The 18720-nt window shown below is 36.7% G+C and overlaps 1 protein-coding gene across 2 annotated transcripts in view; it reads right to left on the bottom strand.

Moving 5' to 3' along the window:
• Positions 1-48: 48 nt before the first annotated feature.
• LOC117293638 overlaps positions 49-18720 on the bottom strand; it is a 38522-nt gene continuing 19850 nt past the window's right edge. The window contains exons 2-7 of one of the 2 annotated variants that reach the window (XM_033776020.1): positions 16175-16361; positions 12672-12831; positions 8296-8437; positions 5318-5409; positions 1415-1480; positions 49-916 (exon numbers count right to left, since the gene is read on the bottom strand). In XM_033776020.1, the coding sequence (XP_033631911.1) occupies positions 749-916; positions 1415-1480; positions 5318-5409; positions 8296-8437; positions 12672-12831; positions 16175-16361 (815 nt within the window). In that variant the 3' untranslated portion in view covers positions 49-748. Of the gene's footprint in view, positions 917-1414; positions 1481-5317; positions 5410-8295; positions 8438-12671; positions 12832-16174; positions 16365-18720 lie in introns of both variants that reach the window. The other variant, XM_033776021.1, reaches the window with a different exon arrangement.

Raw genomic sequence — 18720 nt, 5'->3', positions numbered from 1 at the left:
TTTTATCGACGTATAAAAGGGCACTTGATTTGTTGTTTTACTTTTTACTTTTTTTTTGCGACATATGTCCAAACATACACAGTAGTCCAATATACATATATTCCAATATAACTACACACAACATTAATCAATTATAATTATAAACTGAAAGCTCTTGTGCATTTTTTCTTTTTCGCTAATGCCGTGGCGTTTTTTTGTTTTTTTTTTCACTTGTGATGTTTTCAGTGATGTTTATTTTTGTTTGGAGACCAAAATTTGACATGGCATGTTTACCTTTAGTATCAAATCTAACTGACTAACCATTCTGTGTACAACTAAATCCTACTCTTTACTATGATACCTATGTCGACCAGACTACATCTCCAAAAATTGAACGACAATGTTTGACCGTTTCTCTCAAAATTGAGAAAAACTCGTCAAAACTACTAAATGAAGGAGTAGATCAAGGATCTTTATAAGGCTTAGATGCGATGGTTTTGGGCAATTCGTCTTGTCATGACAGTTTAAACTTCACGGCATCACGTCCATCAAAACTACCCCACCATAAAAGTTTTGACTTCAGAGCTCAGTGTCTAAAAACCCGTTGATCAATAACTCACTTAAATTTCATTCACACACATTTCCCCTTTTACTTCAGTCTGGTACCTTGACTTTAATTGAACCCAGGTATCTTTTTCTAATAGTTGTCAGATCCAGACGAGACAGTTGCCATGCGAACCACGTCAATTCTTTGTCTCCAAGCCTCACTTCAAAATCGTGTGCTTTCGTCGTGAATGTTGAGGGGTTCTTGGAGGGGTATGTCGGCATCGCCGTAAGCTCGGCGGTAGTCGTTGCCGTACTTGGTGCGAGTGGGTTGGTCACCGGACAGCATCTTCTGGTATGTGTGGTTGGCGGACAGGGCCATCAAGAAGTGAATCTGCAAACAAAATTTAATATTAGTGTTAAAAAAATGATAAGTAGTAGTTTTGATGTAATCTTTATATATATATATAATTATTTTTTTACTACATACCAAAAACCGTTATTTAAAAACAGAATTTCAGGGATTTTGTTTTGGGCTTAAAAATTGTCTTGAAGCATTTTTCCCCTTTTTCGGGTGTTTGTGTGTGCTGTTTTGTCTGTTTCAGTTAAGTTGAAATAATCTTTAACAAAATTTTGAAACGTTTTTAACGATGTCATAACATGGCGTACTAATTAACTCTACACCTCGTTTTCAAGCAACTTTAAGTGACGTTTGTTTGCTTTGGTTTATCACAAAAAAAGATCTTATCTCCCTTTGATTTTTAAAGAGAAAAAAAATTAATGTTTAATATTTAGTGTTCTTTTACCTTGTGTCCATTCCGAGTGAATACAACTCATACTAAATTTGACTTTTTTTTTGCCGAACATTATAACATATTTTATATATACTTACCAAGGCAATGACAATGAGGATACATGCAGTCATGGCGAGGAAAGACGACAGCCAAATAGAGCCATTCTGAATTCAAAATGTAAGAAGAATTTGACTTAATTGGTATTGTATTTATTTTATTCCCAAAATGGAACAAGCCCCAAATCATTTGGGGAAGGGTTACAACAAGCAATTTACAAAACTGAGAAGTATATGTTGCAAATTGCTCACCAACCAAAAGGACCTATGGTATAAATGCAAAATAACAGTCGATGACCGGACGTGTTTCGACCCTAGAATAGTCTTCCTCGGAGGCTACAATCCCGGCCAAATTGCTTGGGCCACCCTTTCCTGAAACAACAGTTCCCTGTGCACTTCCCATTCACATTCACATTTAAAACATTTGCCCGCCCCCGGCCCCCCGCTCAATGTTGACTGAATTCGGAAGACAGTCGGCAAATGGAACCAACATTGAAAGGGGGCAGGGGGGCCCAACGAGATTTGGCCGGGATTGTCTGAGTTAATTTCGTATTTTTTTTTCCTCTTTTTAAATTAGGAGATAATGCTTTTACAGGACTGTTAATATCAAAAGACATTGGATATGCGTTTATGAAAGGGGGCAGGGGGGCCCAACGAGATTTGGCCGGGATTGTAGATAGGGGTTAGTATGAACAAATTTCAAACCATACTTGGTTTTCTCCTTTAACCTTAGCAGAGAATAATTATTTACTTGGCAACGCAATTCACAATTAATTTATCAAGAGAACTCATAAGGAAAATAAATTTGTCCTCAGACAAGATGCTAAAAAGTGTGCAACCTTGAACAATCCTACAATAATAATGTTTTTCTTGGTACATTAAACAAATTAATGTACACATTGAATTGTCGTTTCAACATCCTTCAAACAGTGAAGAGAAACACAATTATTAAATTCCACACCTGTATATAACCACACCTCAATTCGTATTTTATGTGCTGGTGGGCATGTCAACATTGCTAAATACTGACAAATAGTGAACGAGTAAACACTGAATAATATATTATACACCTGTATATCTCCCAACCCCAATTTGTAGTTTATGTGCTGAGCATCCTTGCTAAATAAAGTGACGAATGGTGAACAATTAAACCGTGCACAATAAGTACGACTCCAAACAAAAATTCTCATCCCAGAGATGCACGAGTCGGCCTGAAATTAATTTCAGATGCCAAGATGGTGGGGGCTTTCAAAAGTACGAGGGACTGAATCAACATTGCTGGTTTCCAGTTCGCTTTTCAAATAGGATTTTCATTTATATTGAATCCGGTTTACCAGCATGCTTAAGTCTACATGACGACATTGAATAACCAGATGGAGAGATGGGAAGAATTTTGACTTGATTGAATCTGGAATGTGTGAAGGAAAATATTATACACCGGAAAGAATAACAATATGCTGAGAGACTATTTAATGTTCTTGTTTGATACGAATGCTTAAAGGAGTTGTACGTCATCAGTGGGGAGAATGTGTTTACAAATTATTGTACATAATTTTTGTCGATTTTATTTATACGTACATAAATATTATTATTTGCAAAAACAATAATTGTTAATAGCCTCGTCTTTCGACCATATGACAGTCTTTCTCGGAAGCTAAAAGGACGTTTAAGAAAGGATTTGCTAGACCAACAACATGTATATTTATATGTTTTTTTTTCTAACAAATTAAATCATAGATAATCTTGATTGGTAAGCAGTTTTCAACAGTTATTAAAATTCGTTTGTTATTGAGCACTAATCTGTAAGTAGGCCCCACATATATTCCTGACGATATCGTTTTGTACAAATTTTCATAATTATAATCATACCAAAATGAGGAAGTGAAGTTCTTTATACTTCGTTTTTAAACACCTGCGAGAGTGAGCACTAGATTTTATCTCCAACATGTGAAGTTTCAAATTATGTAGCCTGCACGATATTACTGGTGCAATTTTCAAAGTTTCAAATCCTACTCATGTGCAAACCTTGCTGAAGTGGTATCACAATGACTACATTGTGTTACTGCATACAATTATGGTATCTCCACCATGTACATTTTCAAATCCGAATTGTACCCCCTACTAATTTTTATTTAAAAAAAAAATTGTTGTTTGAAACAACATCACAGCCATCAGGAATGCTTTATATCTAAATCAGAAATACAACCTGCCATATTGTAAATTTTAAATTCATGTCAGTATTTTGAGGTGTCATGCGTCGTAGATACCTCACCTGGCGTATACATAACACTCTACGAAATACAATTACATTCAGACTATACGGTTGCCACAGCAACCATTGGGATACTATAGACAGTTCGAGGCTGGACTGGTTTAATTCCTTTTATTAAATCACGTTTTTTTACCGTCTGCCTTTTAAAGGCACTGGACACCTTCGGTGATTGTCAAAGACCAGTATTCTCATTTGGCATGGTGTGTCCCAACAAATGTGTAAAATAAAAAATCTGTGAACATTTTGTACTCAATTGGTCATCGAAGTTGCGAGAAAATAATGAAAGTAAAAACACTCTTGTTGCACAAATGTGTGTGCTTCCAGGTGCCTAAAAAGAGCCACAAATTTGTGTGCTTTCAGATGCCTAAAAAGAGCTTGAGGCCTGTAGTCCTTTAATATTGCTGAGTCAGTATACAAATAAATGTTTCCTGTACTAACATTTGAGTGAGAAATTACCTCTTTCTCAAAAACTATGGCAGAGGGAGCCGTTTCTCACAATGTTTTGTACTATCAGCAGCTTTCCATTGCTCGTTACCAAGTAAGGTTTTATGTAAACTATTATTTTGAGTAATTACCAATAGTGTCCAATGCTTTTTATACGAGAGGTGTCCAAAGAAAAGAAGACAATTGGTTTGTAAAGCGATCTTGCGATCAATGATATTGATATATGAATTTGGTTATCAGACTGAATCGATACCATATCGATAATCCACACCTTTATAGGATGTGATCAGTATTCGATCAATACTTTCAAACAATGATACCAATTATGTTTGGCCAGCTGTATTCTATACACAATCTGTTTATTGAACTGATTATATCACCTTGGTATTAAACGCATTGCATTGGTTTTTGGGCCGCTCGATTGTTTTAATCCTTATAACCAATGTAGTTGAGAATACAATTTAATTAACCTAATTTAGATATCGCCGAACGCGGTAACGCTTCTTATATTCGAATTTTCGTGAACAAATAGTGATATATTTTTCTCATAACCTCAGCACTTCGAAGTAAAATGTTTCCCAAATGCATTCCAAAGCTGCTGTTCTTCTTACGACGTAAATTTTTTTATTGCCATTAACTTCCAGAGAGCCGATGCCAAACGTTTACAGACCTTTTAAAGGGCACTTACTCAAAATAATTATTAGCATAAAACTTACTTGGTTCAAGCAATGGAGAGCTGTTGATAGTATATAAAACATTATGAGACGGCTCCCTCGGAAGTGACGTAGTTTGTGAGAAAGAAGTTATTTCTCACTAAAATATTTGATTCGAAATCGAGACCAGAGCTGATGTATCAAATTTAAAGCATCTGAAAGCACACAACTTGTGTGACAAGGACGTTTCTCTATTATTATTATTCTCTCGCAACTTCGACGACCAATAGGAGACTTTCCAACGCTAGGTGGCAGCAGACATACCGGGTAAATTTCCATTGTTTACGTAGTTCTGAACATGCGCATAATTCTGAGAACAATGGATTTACCCGGTAAGTCTGCTGCCCTCTATTGTCCCAGAAAGTCTCCCATTGAATCAACGTTTTCACAGGTTTATTATTTAATGCATATGTTGAAATACACCAAGTAAGAAGACTGGTCTTTGGCAATTACCAGAGGTGGCCGATGCCTTTACTTAAACCTCAATTCAATATTAAAACAGGTCACTGTCTTTACCTTGTCGCAAAAGCCCGTCAGACTCGCTCCGCAGACACTCAGGTCGGTAGCATTGCTGCTAGCGGAAGTCTTCGCAACTCTAGCTGTCAAACCTGAGTGCCAATCAAATAAAATCAATCAATCAGTCAATCAAACAATCAATCAATCTATTAATGTATTTTTTTTAGTTTTTAATGTTTTGTTAATTCCGTATATTTTGTGTAAGAATAAAGTGTTTGCTTTGAAGATTCAAAACAGTCCAACACACACAATTAATCAATCAGTCAATCAATCAATCAATCGATCAATCCAACAAACAATCAAATTACAAGTCAAAAGTTTTATACACGATTTGTAGGAAAAAATGCTTGAGATGAAGTTCATTTACAGCCACTATTCCTGAGAAATATTTCCCTCTGAAATAAAGTCATATTCGACAAAACTGTACCATGAACCTCAACAAATGCAACAGCTGAGTTTGGTTGTTAAACCAAATTTAAGAAAAACGTGGATGCTGAACATTAAAGGCAGTGGACACAATTGGCAATTGTCAAAGACTAGCCTTCACAGTTGGTGTATCTCAATATATGCATAAAATAACAAACCTGTGAAAATTTAAGCTCAATCAGTCATCGAACTTGGTAATAATGAAAGAAAAAAACACCCTTGTCACACGAAGTTGTGTGCGTTTAGATGGTTGATTTAGAGACCTCAAGTTCTTAACCTGAGGTCTCAAAATCAAATTCGTGAAAAATTACTTCTTTCTCAAAAACTACGTTACTTCAGAGGGAGCCGTTTCTCACCATGTTTTATACTATCAACAGCTCTCCATTACTCGTTACCAAGTACGGTTTTATGCTAATAAATATTTTGAGTAATTACCAATAGTGTCCACTGCCTTTAATTCATGGTCTATCAGTAATTTCCCCTGTGTGAGCCCAAATTTTCACAAGTTTGTTATATCATGTTTATAATTGATCACACAAAACATTAACCCTGCCTGCAACTATTTTGGCAGCTCTACAATACTGTATAATACCTTTGAAAATTACATTAGAGCAATATTTTTACAAGTTTTTTTTTCTGACCGCTGGCATTGCTATAGCTGCTGCTTGCAAACGTCTGCGTTTGAAATAATAAAGACAACGTTTTGAAATGTTGGTTTTGCCCTTACACCGATTAATTAGCACTGTATACTCAGTACCTTTAGTACTCAGTACCAAAATTAACGTTCTTCCTTCTAGTGCAAATTTAACATTTATTAGACAGGTGTTTTTTTAAGAAAATTGTCGCACCGCACATTAATCGATGGGGTATTTTCTCGTACAGTCAAAGCAGACTGTGCTAAGTCAAGACATCTCAGCCCGACTGATCGCCTGCCTCGGGAGAACATCACAAACACAGGGTCAAGATAATGAACAGATATATCTATCACATCTTCAAGATGCTCTGTCATATACACCATGAATCTTCCTCAATTTGACTTCAGGCCAGTTGGATTGGGGGGGGGGGGGTAGGGGGAGAGAACATCCTTGGGGAAATTGAAGACATACCATGACGATGAAAATCAGATTATAGTGTGCTGCATGGATCGCTGGTGTGTTATGTGTGAATACCAAAGTGTGCTGGGTTGCATCTCGGTTATATATTTAGTTTGAGAGGAGGAGGATGGTGGATATGTCCTCAACCTCATTTAACCTCGTTCTTATCCCGGGTTCTTCCTTCTTGAAGAATCTTAAAGAATTCCTTTGCGATCGATTGGAAACATCTGAGACGCTGCGAGGGATGTAGGCCGGTTGTCTCGATTTCTAAGACACGGATGTCAAGAATGATTTTCCAATTGGATCGACTGAGGTATATTCAAGTTGGCTGAAGCAAATAGAGATTGAGTGTTTTCGAATAAAGATTGAGTGGTTTCGATTAATTCAACATCACTTCTCTGAGTAGTGTAATTTTTCAGCTTAATACTAATCGATTGAAACGGAAGTCAAGTTAAGTGTGCTCATACGTCATACATCCTGAAATAACCATATCTTGTTCATTAAACAAGGTTATAACATTGTTTAAAAGGAAGGCGATTAGTTTACAACCTTTAGTTTAGATAAACGTTTAATAATATATCACACATCAAACAGTCGTCTAGTGATATATGTATTTTTTCAACCTCAACCGTTTGGCGTAAATTAGAGAAAGTCAGATGAGACTCATAATCAGCCTGATGTGAAGGGAAATATTCTCACTGAAACCATAGCGAAATTTCACGATTCTCATGTTATAACCAAAGGGGCACCAGACTATAAATTACCCTTCGAGTTTGGGTTTTAAACACCAATGTGAATGTGTGAGAAACATAATGATGTGGGCTTGTACCAAGCCTCAAACCAGAGCGGTGTATTGAGGGGGGGAGGGGCGTTGCTTCGGCCACGTGGTTGCTGGGCGCCATTATTGTTCCGAGTGTAGCACGACCCTATCTTCGGTCTGGTCTGGCACCCTGATTACGGGCCTTGAACCTCGCTCTCGAAGCGGCACAGTAGTGTTACTCTGGTAAAGGGGCACTGATATGAGGAAAGTGTAATTTGACATCGGAACCTTGCACAGGGCACCCGACAGCAGAAGCACTATAGGGCACCTCAGCAATTGCTGGGGGTGTCGTTCGAGGCCTGTGGAAATGCACATGTATTCTAATCACAAGTTGTAGAAACTATCTGAATACACATCTTAAAGACCTCACACGACAGCAATTTCACAACGGCCCCTTGTTTTTAATTTGACCTAGTTGCGAATTTTTACCAATGCACCTCGTGTGAAAAGGACAATAATGTTTATACTGTCCATGAAGTATGGACTACTTGAAAAGAAGTTCACGAGGGACCTTGGACAGTCTAAACATTTTTGTCCTTTCAAACGAAATGCATCTTATACAATTTCACACCCATGCAAAAATTAAGCAAGGGACCCCTGCTAACTTGCTGTCGTGTGAAAAGAGCTTTTATACTCACCATAATGAGAGAGATCGATACATGACTTAGGTGTGACAGTCTTGCAGTATGAACGTACCATCAGCATGAATGTAAATGGCATGGCAAGCACCACAGTCAGTGCGATCCAGATTGCACACACTCCATAGGTGACCATGATTAACTACAGAATAGATAGAGAAAATGGAACCATTGAAAGGTGAAATATGAACACGATAATGAGAGGAATGGAAAGGTTGAGGCATGTGTCAAATGAAGATGATATGAAAGGAGTGGCATTACTTATTATTTATTTGACCTCAACAAATACAAGTACATCAAAAAATACAGCAAAAGTTAAACGAAAAGCAACGAACCAATCAAAATGATAACGAATACAATAAATAAACCAGCAAAAAGCACACAATAAATATAAAAACAAAAAACATGGCAGTGTACAAAAATGTGGTGCTAATTCTATTTAAATCAAGCAAACTGGGACAGGTCATTATTGAAAAAAAAACCAGCAATTTATTTAAACACATGTATCAGCAGAGTTACAAAATTTCAGAAGCGGCACGAGTAGATGAAATTGACACAGTCACACACAAAGTTTTGCAACATAATGTACAATTTGCATTGAACTCAAATCGTTTTAATTTATATCACAGTGATAACTCTACCTTACAGGCAAAGTATACCGTTGGTTTTTGAAACCGTTCGATTGTTTTAATCCTATAGTATAGGCCTACAATAAAACTAATATATGAAATATTTATTTCAAAAGGTGGTCGAGTTTTTGAGATAATCACCAACAAATCTGGAGCAAAGCTTTGCTCTCTGCAGGAAAACAATCCCTAATTAGGGCTATTTTGCACTTTTACTCATTCTGCGTCCCTGCTTGTAATTTTCTTTCTGTTTTTGTCTTAATGCTCTTAATGTCTTTGTAGATTTATTGTAAATAATTTTAGATTTTTAATATATGGCCAGGGATATTGGAATTGATGGCCTTCGGGCTACAGTTTTAAGGTAAACTTTTTTAATTCCAGGCATATGTCCCTGGCTTTTGTTTTGTTCTTTATATGTTTGTACTCTGTATGTGTTTTTATGCCGAATAAATAATAATAATAATAAAAATAAATAATAATAAGAATACACGATATGAAAAGCGTCACTGCAGTACCGCTTCTCAGATTCAAACTTCGGGGCATAAAACTGATATCTTTTTTCCTAACCACAATACTTCAAAATGCTTTAGACTATAGTTCCGAATGATGTTGTAGGTTCCTAGCAAAACAAATGTGTAAAGCCATACATTTTAAGAGTGATTACCAAACACATAGTTACCTGCCCTTTAAAGGTAGTGGTAACTACTCAAAGTAATTATTGGCATAAAATCTTACTTGGTGACGAGTAATGGGGAGAGATATGATAGTATAAAACATTGTGAGAAACGGCTCCCTCTGAAGTTCCATAGTTTTCGAGAAAGAAGCAATTTTTCCCGAATTTGATTTGGAGACCTCAGATTTAGAACTCGAGGTCTCGAAATCAACCATCTAAACGCACGCAACTTCGTGAGACAATGTTTTTTGTTTTGTTTTTTTTCTTTATCTCGCAACTCCGAAGATCAATTGAGCTCAAATTGCACATGTTTGCTATTTTATGAATATGTTGAGATACACCAAGTGAGATGACTGGTCTTTGACAATAACCAATACTGTACAGTGTCTTTAAACAGCTACCTGAGCGGAAGGTTTTTAACGGAAACGGTATTTAGACTTGTTTATAATGCACTTGTTGACCATTTTAATGTAATTTTGATATGTTTACACTTCTGAGTTTTTCGTAATTATCGATTAAAAAATCAGGCCCCAACCTAAAGGTTTTGAAAAACTAAAAACACTTCTTCCGTTGAGAGCGCGCGCCAAAGGACAATGCCGCTGACGTCATTTGTGGGAGTTTGCTTTGTTATACCTCCACGCTGCAACAAAGCGGCTTTACAAATTTGAGCTCCCAACTATGACGTTTTAAGAGTGATTACGTAACGGGGCTTTTCGCAAATCTCTCAGAAAAGCACTGGATAAGGGTGTTCAAAATGATTGTTTTTTTACACAATCAAAATCTATTTATAATCATATGACTCGATTTCCTTATTCATTGAAAACATTTTAAATGGAATTCAGCAAAGTTCACGACTTTACATTTTCGTTCAAGCAGGTCTTTAAGAGCACTCTTCTCTTTTTAAGTTTGTTACTGAAACACCTTGGGAGGGATACCATTTTACTAAAGAAATCAAATAAATCTTGTTGTCAGTAATTCATTAAATCCCTTTAGATATAGGTCACGAAGGTCTCTCTATTCTATTGTACACTATCCAGGTACGTCATAAATGCTCATTTCTACAAGCTGAATTCACTCCATGCTTCTACAAACTGATGGCTTTTAGCAGGGAATAATCATTTCCTAGACACGATCACGATCCCCCACCTACTCCTGCCTAGAGCAGCATCTGTGACCGTGATCTTTCCAGACCAGACCGCCGGGCCTTGATGCGATTGGCACCCCGCCTGTGTGCCGTCATGACTCCGTGATTTCCCCCTTTGGCTTATTATTCTTTTACTCATTGTGGGATCGCTCCCGATTGATTCTTCGATCAAACAAATTATGTATTCTGCAAAATTATGATTTTTTTCTTGCGTGATAACCTACATTATGGCATAATATTAATGACTTATTATGTCATAAGGGTTTATTATTAGAATAATGACAGTTACTTGTTACAATAAACATATCGTGGATCTATATATTCCGTCTGGCTCTGTGAACTCGTAAAGTGCAGTTCTAATAAAAACAATTAACGGTTTATGGTAACACATGAGTAAGGTACTGCAATGTATACTTTTTGGTCTCGTCAAAATAATCACCATACAACTTTACCTGGTAAAAAAGCATTGGAGATCTGCTGATATTTTATATAAACGACAGCTTTGAAGTATAATTAATTTTAAAGACAGGGGTAATTTTTCACCTACACAATGATGTATCATTTCTCAGTCACAATTCCATCATGGGAGTTTTTTTTCTTGAAGTTATTGCCCAATCCCTTCGGTGGTCAATTGAGTCCCAATTTTCACAGATTTGCAATATTTTACGCATAAGTTGGATACACGAAGTATGGAGGGGGAAAACAATATTTTCTTCCTCCATGCACCAAGTGAGGATACTGGTCTTTGACATTTACCAAAGCTTAGGGCATTCAAGGCTGTCAAAGGTGGGTAGGAGTGATATTTTGCAGTACATGTCATTGACGCAGCTCTTTAACATGTTGTAAGGCCAGCATAATTATATTACGAGTATTGTTTGGCCTTTTCTGTCATGGAATAATCGTCAAGGAGATACTCAAAGAGACAAACTGCGAATTCAGTTTTGCAAAGGTTTTTGAAAAGTGCCAACGGTTCACCAATGTCTCCCTAAAACCTCGCACCCATCATCTTGTGATGCCCTGGTGATTCCATGTGGGTTCGAGTTTTTGGTCAGTAATAATAAAACAGGTTTTTTGACAGGCAGGTTTTTGCAGAAGGCCCTATACCTTGTTTTCTTTTGCTATCATGTATATCTGATCCGACAATCTTCCGTCACTTCCAACTCGCTTATAAAAACGTCCATGACACGTTCATGCTATCATGATAGAGCACAACTGGTAGAGCATCCACTCTTAGTAAGCGCGTCGGATATAGGGCGGATTTAAAGGTATTATGGGAGGTTTATAGAGTGATGCGTTAAAGCCTGCACAGCCTCACTTATAGACCAAGTTATATGTGACATCACATTTTTACAAAACAGCAACAGGGAGCTTGAACTTCCTGCAGGAGCAATTTGTACAACAGCTCAATGGAATAACTCTTAAAATCTGATTTGTCTAAGCCTTATACAGGACTCTTCCTCTGCTGTACACTGTAGTATGATACGAAAGTGTAAGGCCGCCAAGGATAATATTTGTCATACAAAGAAAGGGGCACATATAACAACTAAGCAGTTGTTTTTACTAACTCAAGAATTTATGTGGCTTTTATGACACAAAATGTTAAATTTCCCATGTGACCACCAGTGTAGTATCTTGCCCGTCAGAAAGGCGCTGGAATGGTCACTGTTTTTTGTATACCAGAGGTTACAAGTTATATAATTGAAAGTGGCCATCGAATCGGGTCCCATTTAAAGACCTTGTACAAAACTCTTGATAAGCTAACAAACAAACAAACAATAATTATAAATGTAATTATAAATCACCAAATTGCCAAAAGGATACAAGACGCTAAAGGAAAAGGAAAAACAAGACAGTGCAAAGACGCTGTCGACCAGATACAGACTAGGGGAAAAGGTATTCACAAAATGATCTTTTGAAAATGGTGCAAACTTACAATATCGGTGCTGCACATGCCAATGCATCTGGTGCGTTCTTGTCCACATGTATTCTGGCCAGATGGTCCACTAGTGAGACACGCAAAGACCAGGAGTAGAAACCCAAATAGACCCATGACGGCTACAGCTGAGATCAGCACCCAGAATAAAGTTCCAGTCCTGGACAGGAAAATGATGAGAAATATTTATAGTAAACCTTGAGAGTCAGAGAGCTAAGATGGACGGGGGTGAGAACAGGGTCCAAGAGTTGCTTACACTATAGGCAAAGAAAGTTGGTCAGCATGAAGTCAGACAAAATGTTGATGTATAAGCTTTTCCGGAATTTTGTTTGAGCTATTGTACACATAATGTTTACAATATAAATTATTATTATAATAATTATAATATCTTGTCATCAATTGGTACAAATGATAAAACACCATTAAAATATTTTTATTTTAAATGTTTTAAGACCTAATGATCGTCTTAGCTAGGTTGTTTTTCTAATAAGAATGCAATAATTATGTTTGTTTTCCATAAGACGTTCCAATAAATATATCACTCAAAATTCTTAGAACAGCACTTGAATTTCAGTCAGTCACAAACAAATTTCCTCTAATAGTTTAGGCCTAATGTCCCAAATGCTTTGATCACGAATGCTGGCATAGCTCTTGGATTCAATTCAATCTAGTCTCGCTATTTTTATAATAATTTCCCGCCATATATGTCGCATACTATTTCCCAACAAGATTGTTCCGATAGCTCCTTAAAAAAAATCAAGTCTATTTCGCAAATATATCGATCAAAAACCTAAGAACAGCACATCTCAAACAAACATTTGTTGCTAATTTCTCGGACATTTTGATTAGAAATGCTGGCATATAGAGCTTGGATTCCATTCAATCTACTCTCACTATTTTGATAATAATTTCCCGCCATTTTTCGCTTACTATTTGCCAACAAGATTGTTCCGATAGCCCCTTCAGAACCTAGTTTATTTCGCAAATCTCGCCATAAAATCCTTAAAACAGCACCTGAATTCTCAAACAAACATTTGATACTAATTTCTGAAACATTTTGATCACAAATGCTGGCATAGCGCTTGGATTCCATTCAATATGCTCTCGCTATTTTGATAATAATTTCCCGCCATTTTCGCATATACTATTCCCCAACAAGATTGTTCCGATAGCCCCTTCAGATTCGTTGACGCCAAAAGACACGACGAGAGCAAATGGCCACCGTAAAGCTAATCCCATAACGAGATTCTGTTAATCCAATTTCATGGGTATAGATATCTAAAAGAAGAGAGGAGAGGATTTCACCGGACATTGATCCAATAACCTATCAGAGTTTAGCTCAACAATGTGTACTGTGGTTTTTACGTATATCGTATAGCATCATGTCATAGAGACTGTTTTGTACAAGCCTCGTCTTACTCATAACAGCCTCATGCGTTCGCTCCTCTCTATTTGTGCTTAGACTGCTCACATTTCTAAAGCAATTGAATTATAATATTACACAAGACCCTGGCTGAATATATTTTCTATCAAGTGTTTCTCATTACCAATATTGAGATTCCGTATATACTATTATGCTATGAGAGTAGTTAATAGTTTGATATTCGACATTGGACGTTTACATATGTTTGTACAGTGAACGATAGGCCTATTATAGCTTCTATTTAGATATTGGATATTCAACATTCAACTACATTGTAGGTTTGTAAAGCGAATGTCTACTTTTTTATTTCGATATTGGATATAAGACATTTGACATTCACATAGGTTTGTAAAGCCAATATTTTGATATATTTTTCGATATTGCACATTGCCATGGGTTTGTGAAGTGATTGTATAATTTCTATTTTGATTGGACATTTAACATTCCCATAATAGGTTTGTACAGTGAATACCTACTTTCTGCTTCAATATTGGACATTCGCCATAGTCTATGCAACTAAATAAAATGTGTAATATTTTACTATGGTGGCACACACTGCGACTGCAATGTTTATGCACTCTTCTCACAAATAGAACAAAACCCAACCTGAAGGTCTTCACTCATAATAATTTCCTTCAAAAGCAAAATACTAAAATAGATCTCAGCCTTTCAACTTGATTTTATTTATTTAAATTGAGGTGAAAATCTCGACCTGCATGACCTTGTCCATGATGTCACGTCATACCTTCTTGAATACTGCCTCTAACAATCAGAGCATTTTCAGACAATGCGGTTATTTCCGTACATTTTAATTTTGTAGAATTGTAAAATATTCCATTTTTGTTTTGACATTTCAACACACACGTTCAGAAGCAAATCCCTCAGGTGGTTTTACATCGTTACAGAAACATTACAATATTGGTAAGAAAAAAATCGTCTAAGATTACAGATTTCCATGAAACTTACACGGTCTAATGATGATGATAGTAAAACACATCCCTTGAAACATTTCTGTCTAAAATGTAATTTTTGATGAATCGATGTCAAGCAAAATGTGTAATCGGTTTTTTTCACTTTTTTTTTCTTGTGGCCAAAATGGCCGATCGGTCTCAAACTCCTATACAGGTTTGTAAGTTTATGTACGTGGATATTACACAGCAAGCAACTGTTTTGTTAGCAAAAAAAACAATCTGTTAGGTTCCTTTAAAAGGAAATTGATGTGGCTGTTATTTATTTATATATCATGTTATGCAACCTGCTCTTAAACCCAGAATTAAAAGGAAATTTTACCATGAATCACTTCCTGAGCTTGAGAGGTCGAGAGCTCTCGTCAAATTACCCGGGACAATTTTTAAACCCGAAGTCTTCTCATGAGACTTCAATGTTCTCGCGAGAGTCCAGCACTTTCAGCACGTATTTTCTTATTGTCTTCCGTTTGCAAGTCTATTGTTTAGTATTTAGTTGGTAAACAATGTGGTTGGGTTGAGCTGGTTACCCAACGCAAATTGCTATTTATAAATAGTACATAATGATATCGATTGAGTTTCCAATTGTGTATCCCTTAACTTTGTGATGCAGTAGGCCTAATCCTTGTCAAGAGTTTTTGAAAGTTAAAATTAATGTTCCCGAACGAAATAAAACAAAATCAATTTATCCACTAATTATTCAACAGCGTTTAAAAGAAAAACACTCATAAATGTTTTATTGATATATAAGACGTGACTGACACGAAGACAGAACTCCCCTTAATTAAGTCATAAATATCAAGGGTTCATAAACTGTCCTACTATCTTTCAAACAAAATGTATGGAGAAGTTACAAGACAAAGCGAAGGATTGTAACTATATAAAGACAATTTATTGGTAATTGTTGTCATTTTTTATTTTAAATTTTCGGACAGTAAATCTTGACGAGAGTCATCCATTTGTTTATATACAAGCCCCTGGTCTAAACAAAATGGTAACAGCTGTTTACATCGGAATTAAAAGTAAACAACAAAACCAGAAAACCACAGTGGAAACGAATATTCTTCCATAGTTACGTAACATACTTTCAAAAGACTAGAGATTTGATTCCTTACCCTTCGTAGAGAACGCTATTTACATTAACTTGGGCTGTAAGGAACATCTCTTGAGCAACATATCGAATAGTTAGCGTCTCGTAGGTCAGTAGAGCCAAACCACCAGCTAGAAGCAAGATGGCAAATAAGGTCCCATACGGTACTCGCCTCAGACAACGGCATAATGCACAATCGCAACATCCTCCTTCTGCCAAAAGAAATACATAACAATACAACATTTATTTACAAACAAAATAATAATCGAAATATGTGTATGGCAGGGCCCAATTTCATAGGGCTGCTTAGCACAACAGTTTGCTAAGCATACAATTTCTTTCTTGACAAAAACAGGATTACCAACAAAATGTCAATGTTTTCCGGATAAGCAAACAAAAGCTGGATACCAGTAACAAGCAATATGCACACACAAAATTGGTTGGTTATCCTGTTTTTAACAAGGAAGAAATTTCATGCTAAGCAATTTTTTGTGCTAAGCATCTGTCTAAAATTGGGCCCTGTTTTGTGATTGGAGTGTTCCTATGATGATACAAACATGGGATTTTGCACACACCAAGGAAGATCTCATCCAATGGGAATGGCGTAAATAGTGGGGGCGGGCATGCAGGAGCCCCCCCCCCCCCCCCGGATGAGAATTCTTGTCTCTCACCCTTTCCCCAAATGCGATCGAAACTACACAAAGTAACGGGTGCATGGTTTGATACATGGCTGCACCAAACAAGCTCTTATCCCCACTTGCCCCCCCCCCCCATCGAAAACAAGTCTGGTAACGCCCCCAAACTCACCGAATCATACGCTTGGAATTGTCTGGTAACCTGGATTCGCTAATACAACGATAATGTTCTCAGCTAAATTGAGAGACCAGACTGAATGCTACAAGCCCCAGTCTTGCCACGATATACATAAGAATAACATACAAGATGGTCGACCCACTAACAACAAACTGTTGCTCAAAGTTAACAAAAAGAACATCAGTAGTTTTAAATTACGACAGGCCTACAATTCTAATAATTTACTGTGTTGTCAAATACTATAAAGTTGATTATGTGTTTCCGAATCACTGGAAATTCGAATGTCACATTATTGCACACCTTCGCTTGTAACCTAAATATTTTCTATACTTTAAATAATTTGTTTATTTAGAACAACTTCCCTTTTAATATACTACAAGTTTTATTGTATACTTCTGTGTTTTGTTAAACAACCTTTATTGCCACTGGCGCTGGTGGACATGCATTAAGATATAACAACAAAACCGGATATAACACGATCTCTATTTTTCTCAGTCACGAATTGGGGATTTCTATTTGCAATAAAACTCTATAAAGATCATGGCTCAGACTGCCACTAGGTAATGAAAGGGACGCCCTGCGTAGATACTGACAACAAATTATGCTGTAACGAGTCAAGTGTAAACATTCATAACCGACATGAGAAAATTAAAATACGGAACCCAGTGATGCATCCCCGGGTATTGCATATTACCCGAGATAAAATTAATGTTGATTGAAAACTGGTATTAAAGGAATACGTTGCCTTGGATCGGTTCGAGTTGGTCGAAAAGCGTTTGTAACCGTTTGTTATAAAATGCATATGAGTAGAAAGATGTTGTAAAAGTAGAATACAATGATCCACATAAACATGCCTCGAAATTGCACGGTTTTCCTTTTACCTCGTCGACTAACACGGTGGGCCATTTATGGGAGTCAAACTTGACTCCCATAAATGGCCGACCGTGTTAGATCGCAAAGTAAAAGGGAAACCACGCAATTTCGAGGCAAATTTGTGTGGATCAATGTATTCTACTTTTAAAACATCTTTCTAACCACATGCATTTTATAACAAACGGTTACAAATGCTTTTTATAGACCAACTCGTCCGATCCAAGGCAATGTGTTCCTTTAAAGAGACAACATTCTGCTCTTGACTTTCCACGTGCGCGATTATTGATCGCGGTGAAGTAGTCTAGTGTGTTTTATTTAATGGTTTCTTGTGACTGTTCTGTTCAAGTTTGAATACTACACAAACTGTAAAGGGAAGGTATACCTTTAGCAGTCATCACACACTTAAAATTTTAAATTACAATATAAGATATTTGATTTAGAAGACTAGAGCAAATTTCGATTGTATAAAGGGCCTAAAGCATTTTGAGAATTATGTCACTTCGACGTAATGTGGTTAGAGGAAAATGATATCATATTTTTGTAAGCCCCATAATTTGAAGCTGGGAAGCATAACTGTCAGTAACGCTTCTCAGATTGTGTGTGTGTCTGTTCTTTTTTAGGGATTATTCTTCCTACATGGATAAAACAGCTCCATATTTCGGCGATATCTCAAATATGCCGCCACGATTTGAAATTAAACTTTCACAAGTTAGTTTAATTTTATATATCATCATATAGAATTAAAACAATCGAACGGTTCCGAAAACCAAAGCTATAGTTTGCCTTAAGTGGCAAATAGTAATGCAATGGTTTTAAAAAGGACACTTGACACTATTGGTAATTGTCAAATGCCAGTCGTCTCACTTGGTGTATTTCAACCATTGC

The sequence above is a fragment of the Asterias rubens genome, chromosome 8 (assembly GCF_902459465.1).
Source record: "Asterias rubens chromosome 8, eAstRub1.3, whole genome shotgun sequence".
NCBI classification, from domain to species: Eukaryota; Metazoa; Echinodermata; class Asteroidea; order Forcipulatida; family Asteriidae; genus Asterias; species Asterias rubens.
Note: the sequence above shows the minus strand (reverse complement) of the source record. Positions and strands in the feature narration are given on the sequence as shown.